This window comes from Callithrix jacchus, chromosome 7 (assembly GCF_049354715.1).
Source record: "Callithrix jacchus isolate 240 chromosome 7, calJac240_pri, whole genome shotgun sequence".
Taxonomy (NCBI): domain Eukaryota; kingdom Metazoa; phylum Chordata; class Mammalia; order Primates; family Cebidae; genus Callithrix; species Callithrix jacchus.
In genome coordinates, this window is record NC_133508.1 from 122481834 (window position 1) to 122497600 (window position 15767).

General features: G+C 40.1%; 1 protein-coding gene and 1 long non-coding RNA gene across 4 annotated transcripts in view; one reads left to right on the top strand and one right to left on the bottom strand.

Moving 5' to 3' along the window:
* Positions 1-4266, top strand: part of LOC144577034 (uncharacterized) — a 46866-nt gene extending 42600 nt beyond the window's left edge. For both annotated transcript variants that reach the window (XR_013520216.1, XR_013520215.1), the window contains one exon: positions 1536-4266. This is a non-coding gene — a long non-coding RNA (uncharacterized LOC144577034). The remainder of the gene's footprint in view (positions 1-1535) is intronic.
* Positions 4267-7650: 3384 nt separating this feature from the next.
* C7H1orf52 (chromosome 7 C1orf52 homolog) lies at positions 7651-15542 on the bottom strand. 2 transcript variants are annotated; one of them, XR_621915.5, is made up of 4 exons: positions 15246-15542; positions 14418-14616; positions 10905-11008; positions 7651-8376 (listed from the first exon to the last, which is right to left on the bottom strand). XR_621915.5 is itself a non-coding variant. In XM_002751024.5 (3 exons), the coding sequence occupies exons 1-3, from the start codon at positions 15519-15521 to the stop codon at positions 8303-8305; spliced, it is 549 nt and encodes a 182-aa protein (XP_002751070.1). In that variant the 5' UTR covers positions 15522-15542; the 3' UTR covers positions 7651-8302. The 2 variants fall into 2 exon arrangements, 1 of the variants encoding a protein (XP_002751070.1); XM_002751024.5 differs by lacking the exon at positions 10905-11008.
* Positions 15543-15767: the final 225 nt, after the last annotated feature.

Consider the following 15767-nt stretch of genomic DNA (forward strand, 5'->3'; position numbering starts at 1 on the left):
ATAAACTGTTATTGTGTTTTTGCTGTAAACATTGTTCCTGTCCTTCAAAAGGCTAAATATATTTGTCGTAATAAAAGCATGTAGAGTTTGTTTTTTTTCTTAATCTGTGCTTCTGTGAAATAGGCCGTACTGTTGGCCTTTCTGTAAGGCAATTGAAAAGCTGTTCTCCATTACTGTTTACCAAATTTTCACAAATCCCTCTTGGAAAAACTAGTGGAAATCATGGTAATGCTAAGAAACCCTGATCCTCCTTCACCTACTCTCCTGGGCTTAAAAAATTTCAGTGCTAGGCTGTGTGATCTAAAATAAACCTCCAGGGCAAAATATTAAAATTAGGGACTGGTTTTCTGCCAGCAAGACTGACACAGAATAGTCTTCTTACTGTTGCAATGGAAACAAAAGTGGAAAAAGAACAGAAAACCCTAAGCAGTTCATAATTAGCCAGAGCAACTGAAAGAATTCAGCAAATTCTAAGTAAGTTAGAAATATATGAGATACTGTCATATTATCTAGAAAGAGCCACTTTAAGATTTTAAGTAAACATCTTCAAGTTGGTGCCAGAAGCATTAAGTGACAGTCCTGTTTCTTTAAAATAGCATCAATTTGCTGCTTTTTCACATATTGAGCAGCAAAGCTGGAGGGGTCGCTTTCATGTACAGCAGCAAATTGCAGCACTTCATTCAGAATTAAATTATTTACCTCAGGGTTCCAGACAGTCTGGAACCTCAAAGTAAGCCCTTCTCCCAGGTGGCAGCTTGGTGCAGAGAAAAGAGAGTTTGAAAACTCAAAAGCACTGGACAAATATAAGGTCTTATTATCTTTCTTCTCCAACTATGGAGCAGTCAAGAAAAATTAACCCTCTTATTTGTTAACCTCAATAACAGGGTTTAACTGATCTGTAGCCACGGATGGCTCAGATAATCGCCCTAATTAGTTTGGTATGAAAAGAGGCTGGGGTGGGGATTTGGAGCTCAAATAATTAAGCCAAAAGAAAAAGAAAAGAAAAAAGAGCTCTGTCTTACAGATTTGACATATGGATTCCAGATGTTATGGAAGAAATTTTACTGCTAAGGCTTTTCGGCCACTTTTTGTAGTTAAGGACAGGATTGGAAGGAAAGGCAGAACGGGCTAAAAAAGGAGGGAAGGATCCTATTGATCGTTATCGAACACCTCAAGGCATATGTCTGTGTACCCATATATATCTCCAAACTGAAAGCTAGCAGCGGGGTCTCAAAGTGCCCCTAGACTGGGGGTGTTGAGGAAAGGCCTTGGAGGAGCGATTTCTGAGTTGGCTTGCTTGGAGCTTTCCTGGCAGATAAGTCACCTCCTCGGTTGGAAGTGATTGCTCTATTAGTTCACTGCAGTTTCCCTCAGGAATTCTAAATTTAAAACGTGAATGCAAACTTCCCAGCATGCCAGGGAGGGTTGCTAGGATCTGGGTCCCATTTAGAGACAGAGACAGGTAATTATACCAGGAAAAGGGCTTCACTTTTACTTCAATGCCATGTACTAAATTCTCTGTTTCTTCCTTTCAGAAAATGATAAACAAGGGAAAGAAAGAGGAGTTCCAGAGCCTGCATACCAAAATATTACAGACACACAGGAAATGACTCTTCAAATCCAGACTGTAAACCTGTCATTTCGTGGGTTTGTCTGCGAGCCTAGAAAAGCTAGGCAAAGATCACACTGAAGACGTTCCTGTTTGGGGCTGGCTGTATTGGAGGACCTCTGGAGGCCTTCCATGCCAGGTACTATGATTCTAAACTCAAGCCATAAAATGAAATGTTAGAGGAAAGCCAATGAAATTTGAGGCAAAATTTGTGGCTTAAAGCTTATTTTGCTTTAAAAAAATGCAGACTTCGAAAAACTGTATTTTACATGCAATAAAATTTTTTTAAAGAAACTGAAAAGCAGGCTGGGCGCGGTGGCTCACGCCTGTAATCCCAGCACTTTGGGAGGCCGAGGCGGGTGGATCACGAGGTTAAGAGATTGAGACCATCCTGGTCAACATGGTGAAACCCTGTCTCTACTAAAAATACAAAAAATTAGCTGGGCATGGTGGCGCGTGCCTGTAATCCCAGCTACTCGGGAGGCTGAGGCAGGAGAATTGCCTGAACCTGGAGGTTGTGGTGAGCCGAGATCTCGCCATTGCACTCCAGCCTGGGTAACAAGAGCGAAACTCTGTCTGAAAAAAAAAAAGAAAGAAACTGAAAAGCAAAAAATATTTTTCAGGAGGAGGTAATATTCTCAACCCTATTACTATTGTTTAAGGCTTTCAATTACAGATACTCCCAACATGTAATAAGTTACTAAGTCCTTAAAATATGTATTAAGTTTCCTAAAATGTTTGCGTACTGACTTTAATCCATGTGAAAGATGTTTCTGGTGTATTCAACCAATGCTGCTCCTCTGGTTAGTGAAATGGTTTTGGATTCATTAATTCTCCAAATATTTGTATTCTGAGTGCCTTCTAAGGGTAAGACATTCTTTGAATCAAACATGCACAAAGAACCAAGCAAATCTATTGGTTAATGCAGGTTCTCCTCTCCCCTCCAGCTTAATGTGCTGGCCCTGGAGCCAGATTGCCTGGGTTTCCCAGCTGCAGTGCCTTGAGCAAATTACTTAACCTCTCTGTACCAGTTTTCTCCCCTGAAAAGTAGGGTTAGTAATAGCATCTATCTCATCAAACTAAATGAGTCAATACATGTAAAGCACCTAGAAAAATGCCTGGCACATAGCAAACATTCAATAAATGTTGGCTATTCATTTATTGCCAAGTATGAGGGAAAGGAATGTAGAGGTAGATATGGAGATAAATAAAGTGCATTAAAGAGGGAATATTTCAATTGGTTCTTGGTGAAAACATGGAATTCACAAGGTAGTCAAAAAAGGGCCAGGTCAAGCAAATGGTGTGAGTGAAGGCACAGAACTACAAAACTAAATAGTGTATCTGGGGAACTGTAAATGATTCATTAGAGCTAGATTAAGAGGCATGTGACATATGCTGCCTCCATCCAAAAGCAAAGATTTAAAAAAAGAGTGAAAAAAAGAGGCATATGGGAATGAGGGAGTAGAAACCACAGGATTTACTGACCAAACCTATGTGATGGGAAGTGAGGTAGGGCAGATTTCTGGGTTTATGGTGATGTCATCAATCAGAAACAAAATATGGTATATGGTGTGACCTTTGACACAATGCGTTTGGACATACAGTATGGAGCGGCCTTTAAGACCCAAGTGGAGATGTACAATTGGATACACAAATCTAGAGTTTATAAGAGCACTCTGGCAAGCCATGCAGTATAGGGGATCATCAAAGTATTACTTAGTGTGGTAGCCATGAACTTGGCTGAAATCTTCAAGAACCAGGGTGGAGAATGAGAAAAATAACAATGTAGACGACACTGACAATCAGGGGCAGCTGGAAAAGAAGGAGCCAGAGAACATAGAACCAGAATAGCATAGAGCCCTGGAAGAAACCAAAGAATCAGTTTTACATCAATTGATGGTTTTAGTGGAAAATGACAGAAAACCTAATTCAAACTGGTTTACATTGTTAATAAGACATATTGGCCCATATGACTGAAAACACAAGCCACTGGATGGGGGGATGGCATTAGATCAAGACAAGTGAGAATCAACCCTAAGCCAGGGGTGAGGAATTCAGCCCACCTACATTTAACAGTCATATTGAATGCCTACTATGCGCCAGGCATTGTTCTAGTCGGCAAACAAAACAGGCAAAAAGTCCCTCATCTGTGGACAAAACCCACAAGTACTTCTTGGTATCTCCCCATACTGTCTTTTCATTGAAACACAATGCTTCAAAAAATTGGGGAAACTATCTATGTGGAGGAAGATGAAGAGAGAAAATGTTAGAATTTAATGAAAATTCCAAAACATTTGCTGGGAATTTTAACACCATTTTGTAGGAATATGTGGAATTTCTGTACTATTATCAAATGGAGGGGTGACACAGGGAAGCAGTTCAATATGGATAAAAATTCTAAAAATCCAAAATACCACTCATAATATGCTTTAAAGTCCAGTTATGAATTCAGATTACTAAGTTTTTGACTTAATCAAATTGAGTTGCTGAGTTTATTTGGATCATAAAGACCTGTAAAAATACTTACATGTTTCAAATGTCTCTGGTAGAGCTTTGCACCTAAGTTGTGTAACATATTTTATATGTAGATTATGTTCAAACCTGCATTAATCCATTTACATTTTAAATTAAAAAAACATAATTTGCAATCATAGAAAGCCTCATGTTCGGCCATCATATCCAACTAAGCACTACCAGTTTCTCCATCCCTCTCTTCTTTGAAGCGAACACATTGTGCATCCGTGGGTATATTGCATCAGCTCACTGGGCCTATTTTCCATTCTCCAATTTGAAAATGATGAAACTGGCCGGGCGAGGTGGCTCACACCTGTAATCTCAGCACTTTGGGATGCCGAGGTGGACAGATCAAGAGGTCAAGAGATGGAGACCATCCTGGCCAACATAGTGAAACCCAGTCTCTACTAAAAATACAAAAATTAGCTGGGCGTGGTGGCACACGCCTGTGGTCCCAGCTACTCGGGAGGCTGAGGCGGAAGAATCGCTTGAACCCAGGAGGTGGAGGTTGCAGTGAGCTGAGATTGTGCCACTGTACTCCCGCCTGGTGACAGAGCAAGACTCCATCTCAAAAAAAAAAAAAAAAAAAGAAAATGATGAAACCTAATTGGATTTTTGGCAAATAAAATAGTATATGATTAAACTTTTTGAATTCAAAAGCACTACGAGACAGCATTAAATGTTAAGATTAGAAAGTTGCAAGTTTGCAACTGAGTCCAGATCTTAGTATTTTAATGATGAAAACAGATTGTCAGTTTTCTTAGTAATTTTTTTTGGCCAAAGCTGTTGAGTCAGTAATATTTTTCTGATTCCAATTAGAATGTTTCCCATAAAACTCTATAAAGCTATTTATACCTCAAATTTTAAAACAGCCCACATATGCTTAGTTCCTTTCTCAAATTACCTTGTACAAAAAGTCATTCATACCTAATGTAGTTTATTTCTCTTTTTTAGAGACTGTATTTTGCTCTGTCACCCGTGCCAGGATACAGTGGTGCATCATAGCTCACTACAGCCTTGAACTCCTGGGCTCAAGTGATCCTTCTGTTTCAGCCTTCCCCAGTAGCTCAGACCACTAGTGTGCACCACCATGTTTGGCTAATTTTTTTTTTTTGTAGAGATGGGGTATTAGTCCATTTTCATGCTGCTGATAAAGACATTCCCCAAACTGGGCATTTACAAAAGAAAGAGGTTGAATTGGCCTTACAGTTCCACGTGGCTGGAGAAGACTCACAATCACGGCAGAATGCAAGGAGGAGCAAGTCACATATTTTGTGGATGGTAGCAGGCAAAAGAGAGCTTGTGCAGGGCAACTTTCTGCACTGATGGTTTTTAAAACCATTAGATCTCATGACTCATTCACTATCATGAGAACAACACAGGAAAGACCCACCCCCATAATTCAGTCACCTCCCACCACATGTGGGAACTGTGGGAGTTACAATTCAAGATGACATTTGGATGGTGCACAGCCAAACCATATCAGGGTTTCCTCATGTTGCCCAGGCTTAACTTTCTTAAAGAGAAGGAAACAATCAGAACTATCAAGTGACTCAATTCTCTCAAAAGAAAGATACTTCAACAGAGGATTTTTCTTATGTCTATGGACTTTTAAAACTTTTCCCCACTAGGTTTTCACTATCTCAACCAAACTTTACCTCAGTACCCACATAGACACTTGTGCAAACATGTTCACAGGACATCTATGAAGGGGAAAATAATCCATTCTCTAATGTGATGATGTAGAGTGATATCAAAGTCCATTTTCCAACCAGGAGATACAAATGGCTGAGTCAGACTTGCTCCAAAATATTTAGCCTCTTCCTTCCTAAGTCCTGTCTTCCCCCTCATAAAACGTACTCTGCACATTTCTCAGAAGAGCGGGAGAGGGAGAGAGAGGTAGAGAAAAAGAAGGAGAGTGAAGGAGAGGGAAAGGGAAAGGAAGAGAGAAAAAAGTTTGCTTTCATGCTAACTTAAGACCCTTGCAATATTTAAGCAACTTCTGAGCTATCTGCTCTACCAATACATGCATCCAAGTTTTAGATATCTCCAGAGCTTGGGAATCACCTCACAAATATAACTTGATTTGGTTGTATTGTGTTTGGTGTCATGTCATACTAGGGTCTTGCTTTATCACTCGATGCCACTCCCTAGTATAGATTTCCAAATTCATCACAGACTTCAATCTTAAAAAAACATATTCTTGCTTTAGCAATTACTTTAATTTTGAGATCCGTATATTTCCAAACCTAGAGGATGGGGAGCTATAGAATTGGTTTTTCTAAACTCGAGATATGCGGGAAGCCATCATACTGTTAATGCATCTTCTTCATTCCACAAAGCACCATGGCTGGTGCAATCACTTTTAATGACTTATAAATTTTAATTGCCGGGTGCGGTGGCTCAAGCCTGTAATCCCAGCACTTTGGGAGGCTGAGGCGGGTGGATCACAAGGTCAAGAGATCGAGACCATCTTGGTCACCATGGTGAAACCCCATTTCTACTAAAAATACAAAAAAGTAGCTGGGCATGGTGGTGCGTGCCTGTAATCCCAGCTACTCAGGAGGCTGAGGCAGGAGAATTACCTGAACCCAGGAGGCAGAGGTTGCTGTGAGCCGAGATCGTGCCATTGCACTCCAGCCTGGGTAACAAGAGCGAAACTCCATCTCAAAAAAAAAAAACTTTAATCTACTTGATACATATGCCTAAGCAAACAAATCTTGCATAATTGTTCAAATTTTGTCTTTCACATTAGGGAAAAACAGATTTTTTTTTTTTTTTTTTTTAAAAAGCTCAGATTATGTCTTTTTCTTTTCTAAATTTTAATTTTTTTGTAGAGATGGAGTCTTGTCATGTTGCCCAGGCTGGTCGCAAACTCTTGGCCTCAAGCTATCCTCCCACCTCGGCCTCCCAAAGTGCTGGATTACAAGCATGAACCACCATGCTTGGCTGTCTGGTTCTCATACACTGAATGTACAGTGTTCTGTAATTAATTCTTATCTCTTAAGGGCTTGAGAATCATGGAAGGACTGATGCACTGTAACCTCCTTTTTATTATTCAAAATACTACAAATAACTGAACTGCATTTTGGAACTCAAAGATTACATCTTCCCAACTACTTCTTGTTCATTTTATTGAGTATTACTATATGCAAAGCATTAAAATAGAATCTGGGTAGAGAAAACATGTAGACCAGAGAAAATAAATGTGAATTTCAGATAAACACACTTTTTATATAAATATGTCCTGAATATTAAATATACCAAAACACTATTTATCCAAAATTTAAATTTAACTGAATGTCCCGTAAACTTACCATTTAATAAAGAAATTAATGAATAACCATAAAGCACAGATGACAAGTATAATACAATCAGAAGAGGAAAAGATCCCCATTAACTAAAACAGAAAAGTACCCGGAAGAGATGACAACTGATGTTCTTGAAAGATGACTAAATTTTGACCGATGGGCAGGTGGTTTAATGTGTCCCAAGTTAAATTCCAAATTAATCACTCACTAGCCATGTAACATTAGACAAGCTACTCAAGCATTCTTTATTATAAAATGAGAATACTAATAATATCGTGCTAGGTTATTTAAGGATCAGAGAAAACGTATTCACAAAGCACCTGGAACACAGGAGGCACTCTTTAAATGGTAATACCTCTTATTACAACTTAAAATGTCACACAGCAAATAGGGTACTTGTCACAGACAAACATTCAAATGTTAATGTTATGCAGTAATAGTAATATTGAATAAGTAATTTTATTTCCATGATCTATTTACACTGTACAAAGATTGTTGAAAAGCACCCTACAAGTTCACAGTACATTACAATATATTTACTTTAAAAATATTTTCCTTTATAAAAGGTTTATAGAACATTGGCATGTCAACATGTGACAAAACTCTCAAAGCATGTCACTAATTATGTGAGAGTAAGAATGCATCCAAGTATCAATTTCACAATCACAAGTCACCAGTTGAGTTTTAAATACATATATGTTTTAAATAAAAAATGTTCTACAGTGGAACGTTCTTGAGGCAATACTTATTAGTTCATTAACGTATGTATTTTCATGGAAACGTGATAATAACCCACAATACCAGCTTAATTTGCCCAAAGAAACATTTCAGTAAGTTTAGCAGTTCAGAAATTCTGGTCATTTGTTTTCTACTTTTTCTTCTTTGCTGGTTCTCCTGGCTCTACTTTGCGCTTTTTAGAAGTATGCTCATCTTTTTCATCATCTTTAAATAGAAAAGGAAGAGTTTCAATCAGTAATTTTAAAAAACCCAACATGTTATAAATTAAATCTCACTGAGTTTATACCAAATTACCCTACCCTCATCAATTGTTTCCCTCAAAGCTTCCCAATAAAAAACATAAGAAAAACCAAGAATTAACTTTTAGAGTTCTGATTTTTAAATGCAAGTAAAAGTAAGCAAATTTTTTTTCAATTACAGCCTTACAGAATTCACAAAGTGACTCTTTAGTGCTATATTAAGGTAGCTTAAAATAAGTTACTTTACTTCTTCCAAATCAGACTTGTTTTGAAAAAGTTGCTCCCAAATACTCAGCAAGTTTGTCCAACCTGCCTTATTTGTTGTTGCTCCATTTTGTTTTGGGCTTTTAGCAGCCTGATGCCACGGTTTTTAGTTTCTGTCTCTAGTGATCAGCAAAAAAGAGGGATGAGGAAGGGGCTTTACTGGCCCAACCAAAAACAGAAACTAAGAAGTCATTGACTGTATTCTCCCCCTTGGATGCCCCTGCATAATAGTATTGACATTGAGTATATTCAAATACAATCAATGCTTTGTAAGAATGGAGCATATTGTTTTCTTTCTACAAAAAAATAGGTATCAATCTAACCAGGACATTATTTAAGTGGCTATCGGCTTTCTCTCCTCCAAACAAACTTTTTCTCCCCTCCACGAACAACTTCTTTCTCCCCATCTCCTTCTCCACCCATTCCAAATCCTTATTTTGAGGTTAAAATGCACTCACAAGTAGGTTTCCCCAAACCTCTATTTGGAATTTTATTCTAGGAAGTTCTAATCCGCACTCCCCTAACCCCTGCCATTCCTAGAACAACCTGAACATTCTAATGGCAACAGAAAAACAAGTATCTTCCTACTCCATGTTATGGAGAATCTGAAGGAAGGGAAATTAAAGAGGAGTTTTACATTAAAACAATGTGTTTTACACCTTTCCAAAATGTTATAATGTAATATTACAGAAAATTTCCAATTCATAAAAATGGTGTCAAACCTGAAAAAGTGGACCCTTTTATTCTTTTTAAAAATCTAACTACATTGTTAAAAAATACAGGGTAGCACCGACTAGTTGCTAATTCCCATCTCCCTAAACAAATTAGTGGTATTAAGAACTCCATACAGAATTAATAACATGTAAAAGATGTTATGGTTTATAAAATACAAATTTATTTTGAGGACATCACTAATTAATTGTAGCTTTTGACCTTATTTGCTCCATCAACAGATACTCAAAAAGTTCAATAGGCATCAAGCAAGATCTATAAAATATTTTGATAATGAAAGGGGCCTTCATATTAAAAATGTGGGGAACTACTGACATCAAATTATAAATTCCTTGAAGGAAATATACTTAAAATCTTAAGCCTTCAATTCCCTTCTGCTAATTGTACCATATAAGAATATCGCATTTACTGATGCAGATTAACAATTAGTACTATTCAGCTTTACTCCTCTTCAAACACAGCATGGTGGTGCTACTCATGTGCTTCACAGAACACTATGGATTTATATAGGCAGTGTAATGAAATACAATTCAGATCAAGAACTCACCCCAGGAACTTAAAAATCAAAGTTTTAATCAGTAGATTACCATGTACACACAAAAATACTGGCTCTACAAACCAAATAACATGGTATACCACTCAAACAAGGCGAACCTTTTGCTTTTTAACTGGAGTTAGTTACCACTAAGCTCGTCTTGAGATTTTCAGTAGTGATGACAAAGAAATTGAAAGTACTGGCTGGGCGCGGTGGCTCACGCCTGTAATCCCAGCACTTTGGGAGGCCGAGGTGGGCGGATCACCAGGTCAAGAGATTGAGACCATCCCGGCCAACACGGTGAAACCCCGTCTCTACTAAAAAATACAAAAATTAGCTGGGCGTGGTGGCACGCGCCTATAGTCCCAGCTACGCGGGATGCTGAGGCAGGAGAATTGCTTAAACCTGGAAGGCAGGGGATTGCACCACTGTACTCCAGCCTGGCGCCTGGCAACAGAGCAAGGCTCTGTCTCCAAAAAAAAAAAAAAGGAAAGTACTAAATTTACTATAATATTCACTATTCATTAATATACATGTAAAAGATGATACTGATATATTTTTGCTTTTAACCTGACACTTATTACAAGTAAATTAACTGAATAACAAAACCACAAACTAATGAGTTGAAAAAATAACTGGCTATCAGTGATTTGAGCAGAAGTGCTATGCCACCTAGTGTCATGACAAGGCATTGCTTCTGTAAACTAGAGCAGAAAAATACTGAGAAAGTTTATTTACCAACTTTACTGAGCTTTTTTACTCTGTCTCATATAGTATAGATGTACTGGTGAGGAAACAGTTTTTTTATTATGGAACTCAACTCACTCAAGTAAGTTTAACATATAAACAAACTATCTAAATTCTAAAAAATGTAAACTAAAAATCACTAAGCATATTAGCTATGCTTTTACAATTATTTTACATGTCAATAAAGCTAAAATTAATAATTAAGCTTTACTTACCTACATTTTACAACCACTAAAACCAGAAGTGCTGATAAGCAGCAAGACCCAATGATGAGTTCTGAACCTTTCCCAGCTCTTCCTCTAAAGTAACTGGAAGTTAACTGGCAATAAAAGGCCAAGGGCAGAATGAGAAAGCAAAATACAAAAGTAACTTGATAATCTAAAATTTGGGTAATTTAAGAGTGCAGGCCAGACGAGGTGGCTCACGCCTATAATCCCAGCACTTTGGGAGGTCAAGGTGGGTGGATCACGAGGTCAAGAGATCGAGACCATCCTGGTCAACAAGGTGAAACACCGTCTCTACTAAAAATACAGAAATTAGCTGGGCATGGTGGTGCACGCCTGTAGTCCCAGCTACTCGGGAGGCTGAGGCAGGAGAATTGCTTGAACCCAGGAGGCGGAGGTTGAAGTGAGCAGAGATCGCGCCATTGCACTCCAGTCTGGGTAACAACAGTGAAACTCCGTCTCAAAAAAAAAAAAGAGTACAGAGTTTCTAATATGTATTTTACGAATTAAAAAAACAGGCTAAAAATTATGCCAGAGAAATTGATTTTACAGTGGGTTTACGATATAGGAATCTGAAATGGCAAAAATCACTTCTAAAAAGGTCTTTTTATCATTTGATATTGCCTGTATTTGTTTTCTGATGAAGGGCCATCATGCTATCATGTGATCAAAAGGACAGAAATTATCTATGTGAATAGCAGTGTTACTTGCCACATATTTGGAACTCCTTCTAACTTAACTCAAAAACAAAGCTGGAAAAAAGATAATTCTTTCTTGCTTGCTTGCCCTGGTGATAATCCTGGCTTCTTCCATATAGGAACAAAGATGTGAGAGCACCATCCTATGGAAATCTAGTTTGAATATCAACCCTGGTATCTTTAATGCCATTATCCCTACAGAAGAATAGCTATATCTCAAACATTGTTGAGAAACAGTTATTCATCAGGAGACCAAATCCAAGTTTAATACGGCATATTTTTTTTTTTTGAGACGGAGTTTCGCTGTTGTTACCCAGACTGGAGTGCAATGGCACGATCTCGGCTCACCGCAACCTCTGCCTTCTGGGTTCAAGCAATTCTCCTGCCTCAGCCTTCCGAATAGCAGGGACTACAGGCATGCACCACCATGAATAAGGCATAATTTCTATTTAAAGGTCTGTATCTGAATTCCTACTCTGCCTCTTCTTTAGCTGCGTGAATTTGGGTAAGTCTCTAATCTCTGATTGTTTCATCCGTAAAACAGTAATAATGAATCATGTAGCACTTCTGTACTCAGGTTGCTAACAATAATAAATTAGAAAACTGTGTGAAAGTGCCTATTTTAGAACTTGGCATTTTTTTAGTTTTGTGACCTTGGACAAGCTATATAAGCTATCATTTCCACATTGCTCTATCTCATTTCATAAGGTGTTGTAAGAATTAAAGATTATTTAAGCAAATATATTTTTACTAATTATGAAAAATATTATACAATATGAGATATTATAAATGTTCACATCACTTAAGGTCTGCAAAAAGATGCCACTTATTGAAGATGCTCCTTCATTAAAGTGACTTCTAATACATATTGGCAGCCAGCAAAAGTAATGGAAAAGCTAGGTAGAATCAAAATTAAAATAAGAACTCCTGCCAGTTGGTTCTCCTTTCTTTTAATACAAAACATCACTCCCTGTATGACTGTAAAAAGGGGATAAGTAGCCCTTGTATTGTGGGAAGATCAGAAATCTGTTTAACAAAAATGGCATACTCTTTCTTAAAAATAATGGTCCAAAACATTAGTTCAACAACTATCCACTGAATACTTACAATGTACCCGATACACACATAAACACTTCAAATTCTGCTGTTTGAGGAACTCCTCATAAAGACAGACTTGTAAAAAAAATCACATACAAGTGACGAGAGCAATCAACAGCATTAGCATATACAAGGTACAGAGGAGCAAATAATTATTAGAGGTGATACCTGAGATTTCTTCTTTTGAGTTGGATTTTGAAGGATGAATGAGTTTAGAGTTTACTAGCCAAAGAGGTAAGAAAGAACACTCCGGAATAAGGTGCAACATATACGGAAAGGCAGGGAACCATAAAATTCAGTCTGCATTTCAAGATATTCAAGTGCTAGAAAGGGGGCCATTAAAAATGACTGTGGAGAGGGAGAAAGGGCCTATCAATAGAAGGCCTTGACTCTTTTGAAGGGTTTTAAGCAGGCAAGCTATATAATCAGATATGACTTTTAGAAACTCAACACTAGCTGCACTGTAAAGAATGGAATAGATTGGGTAAGACTGTGTAGGCAAAGATACTGTGATAGAGGTGAAATTATGATATTATGAACTAAAGTAAAACAACTAAGTCATTATCTCCCTATTACTATGTAGTAATGCTTGGTTAAATTCATTTGGTCATAGTAATTTTAGCTTGGAAGCACCACTGCCTTAATAGAAAATGAAGCCTTCAGCACGGCATGGTGGCTCATGGCATGGTGGCTCACGGCATGGTGGCTCACGGCATGGTGGCTCACGCCTGTAATCCCAACACTTTGGGAGGCCGAGGCAGGTGGATCACGTGAGGTCAGGCGTTCAAGACCAGCCTAACATAGTGAAACCGCGTCTCTACTAAAAAGAAACAAACAAAAATTAGCCGGTTGTGGTGGAGGGCACCTGTAATCCCAACTACTTGGAGGCTGAGGCCAGAGAATCTCTTGAACCCGGAAGGTGGAGGTTGCAGTGAGCTGAGATTGCACTATTGTACTCCAGCAGCCTGGGCAACAAGAGCAAAACTGCTCAAAAAAAAAAAAGAAAAGAAAAGAAAAAAAGAGCTGGGCACGGTGGATCACGCCTGTAATCCCAGTACTTTGGGAGGCCGAGGTGGGCGGATCACCTGAGGTCAGGAGTTCAAGAATCAAAATTAAAGTAAGAACTGGCAGCCTGGCCAACATAGTGAAACCTGTCTCTACTAAAAATACAAAAGTTAGCTGGATGTGGTGGCTGGCGCCTGTAATCCCAGCTACTTGGGAGGCTGAGGCAGAAGAATTGCTTGAACCTCGGAGGCGGAGGTTGCAGTGAGCCAAGATCGTGCCATTGCACTCCAGCCTGGGCAACAAGAGTGAAACTCCGCCTTAAAAAAAAAAAAGAAAAGAAAAAGAAAAAATTAATCAGCACTCTGCAGCGAGTCACAAGAATCCACGAATTGATTTGTGTTGTTCTAATAATAAAATAATAAGGTATCATGAATCACAGACTACTGGATATCAGATATTTCACTTTAAAGCCTGAATAATGTATCATCTTTTACTAAAACACAGCAACTACTGGCTGAGCTATGAGAGACTTTGCATTAAAGCCAAATATATAGGATCTTTCTCAAAACCAGAGCAAGAAGTATCCAAAGACCATCAGATTACTTTGCCAATTCACTAGATTTAATTTTCATTCATTAATTCATTCTTTTTAAGCCCATCACCGGATCAAAACAGATTACCACCAGATTCTGACTTTCCTTACCTGATTCCAATGTCTCCTCTCCTTCTGGTAGAAGCCTAGCTTTCTTAGCATTCTGTGGGGCATCATCACCATTGTCCTCATATATGTTAGACCATTTTATTGCCATGTCAAGCTCTGGAGGTGGAGGCTTCTTCTCAGTGGTGTAGGTCTCAGGAGGTGGTACATAATTTGACTTCCATATTTTGAATTCCTTTGGAGGCTGTTAAGCAAGCACATTAAGAAGCACTGTGACGAACCGAGGTTCCTATGATAGACGTGGGCACATGCATCTCCCTGCAGTTCGCTTATCGTTCAGGCTGACTTTTTTTAAGGTTGAAAGACACATTTTTCCATCAAAACCACAATACTGTTAAGTGAAAAGCCAAAGGGTTCCCTATATGAATAAAGCTAATAACTTTTAGTTACCAAAGAAGAATCCAGTCTCAGAGATACTACGCCAAGGCTGACCCCTTCAGGAGGCTGCAGCAGACACTGTCTTGGAGGCAGCACCGCAGGCACTTCGGCGTCAAAGGGAAGGGGTCTCAGGGAGAAGCTGCAGCGGGGGGGCGGGGGAGTCACCACCGTTAGTCCTCGCCGCGCGGGGTCGGGGCACCGAGCGCGGAGGTTTGGGTCTCCTCACGAGGGGGCGGGGCTGCGGGTCCGGTCTGACACCCACCAGGCTGGGGGAAGGGGCCGGGCTTCCCGGGGCTTGAGGTGGGAGGGGGTGGTGCGGCATCCCGCGGGGGTGACTGCGTGTGGGGGAACGGACAGCAGGTCCCCAGCAGGGGGCTCATGAGGAAGGGGGCGCAGGCCGGGGTCGAGACCGGGAAATGGGGTCGGGGACCTCACCTCCTCAGGTGCTTTGACGACGTGCCTCTCCCAGTCTATCTGCTTGTTGAGCGGATTGTAGAGAAAGGCCGGGCGAGTCACGCTCCTAAACAGCTCGTCGGGTCCCGGGAGCCGCTTCTCCGCCTTGTCCCTACAGCCGCCCGCCGACTTCGCCGGATCCGGGGTTCTGCAACTTGTCTCCTCCGGCTCGATGTTATCCTCCTCGTCCGAGGAGCCTGAGCTGCTGCTCCCGTACGCCGCGAAATAGCTCAGCGGGTCCTTCTCCTCGGCTGCCATGACGGCTGCAAGCTACAACCCAGCACTCCGCCGGAAGCCGGAAGCCACGCCAGGGCCCTCCCCACTCTCGGCCCCGCCCCACGCCTTGCAAATAAGACCTTAGTCTGCGCCCCCTGGCGGCTGCGCCACGCTGCTACTCCCTCGCGGAGGGGCTGAGGCTGGAGGCGGGCCGGGCAAGTTCCCAAGCAGGGGCGGGGGCTGCTTTTGCTCATTTCTGAGGAGCTCTGAAAAAAGACGAAGTACTGA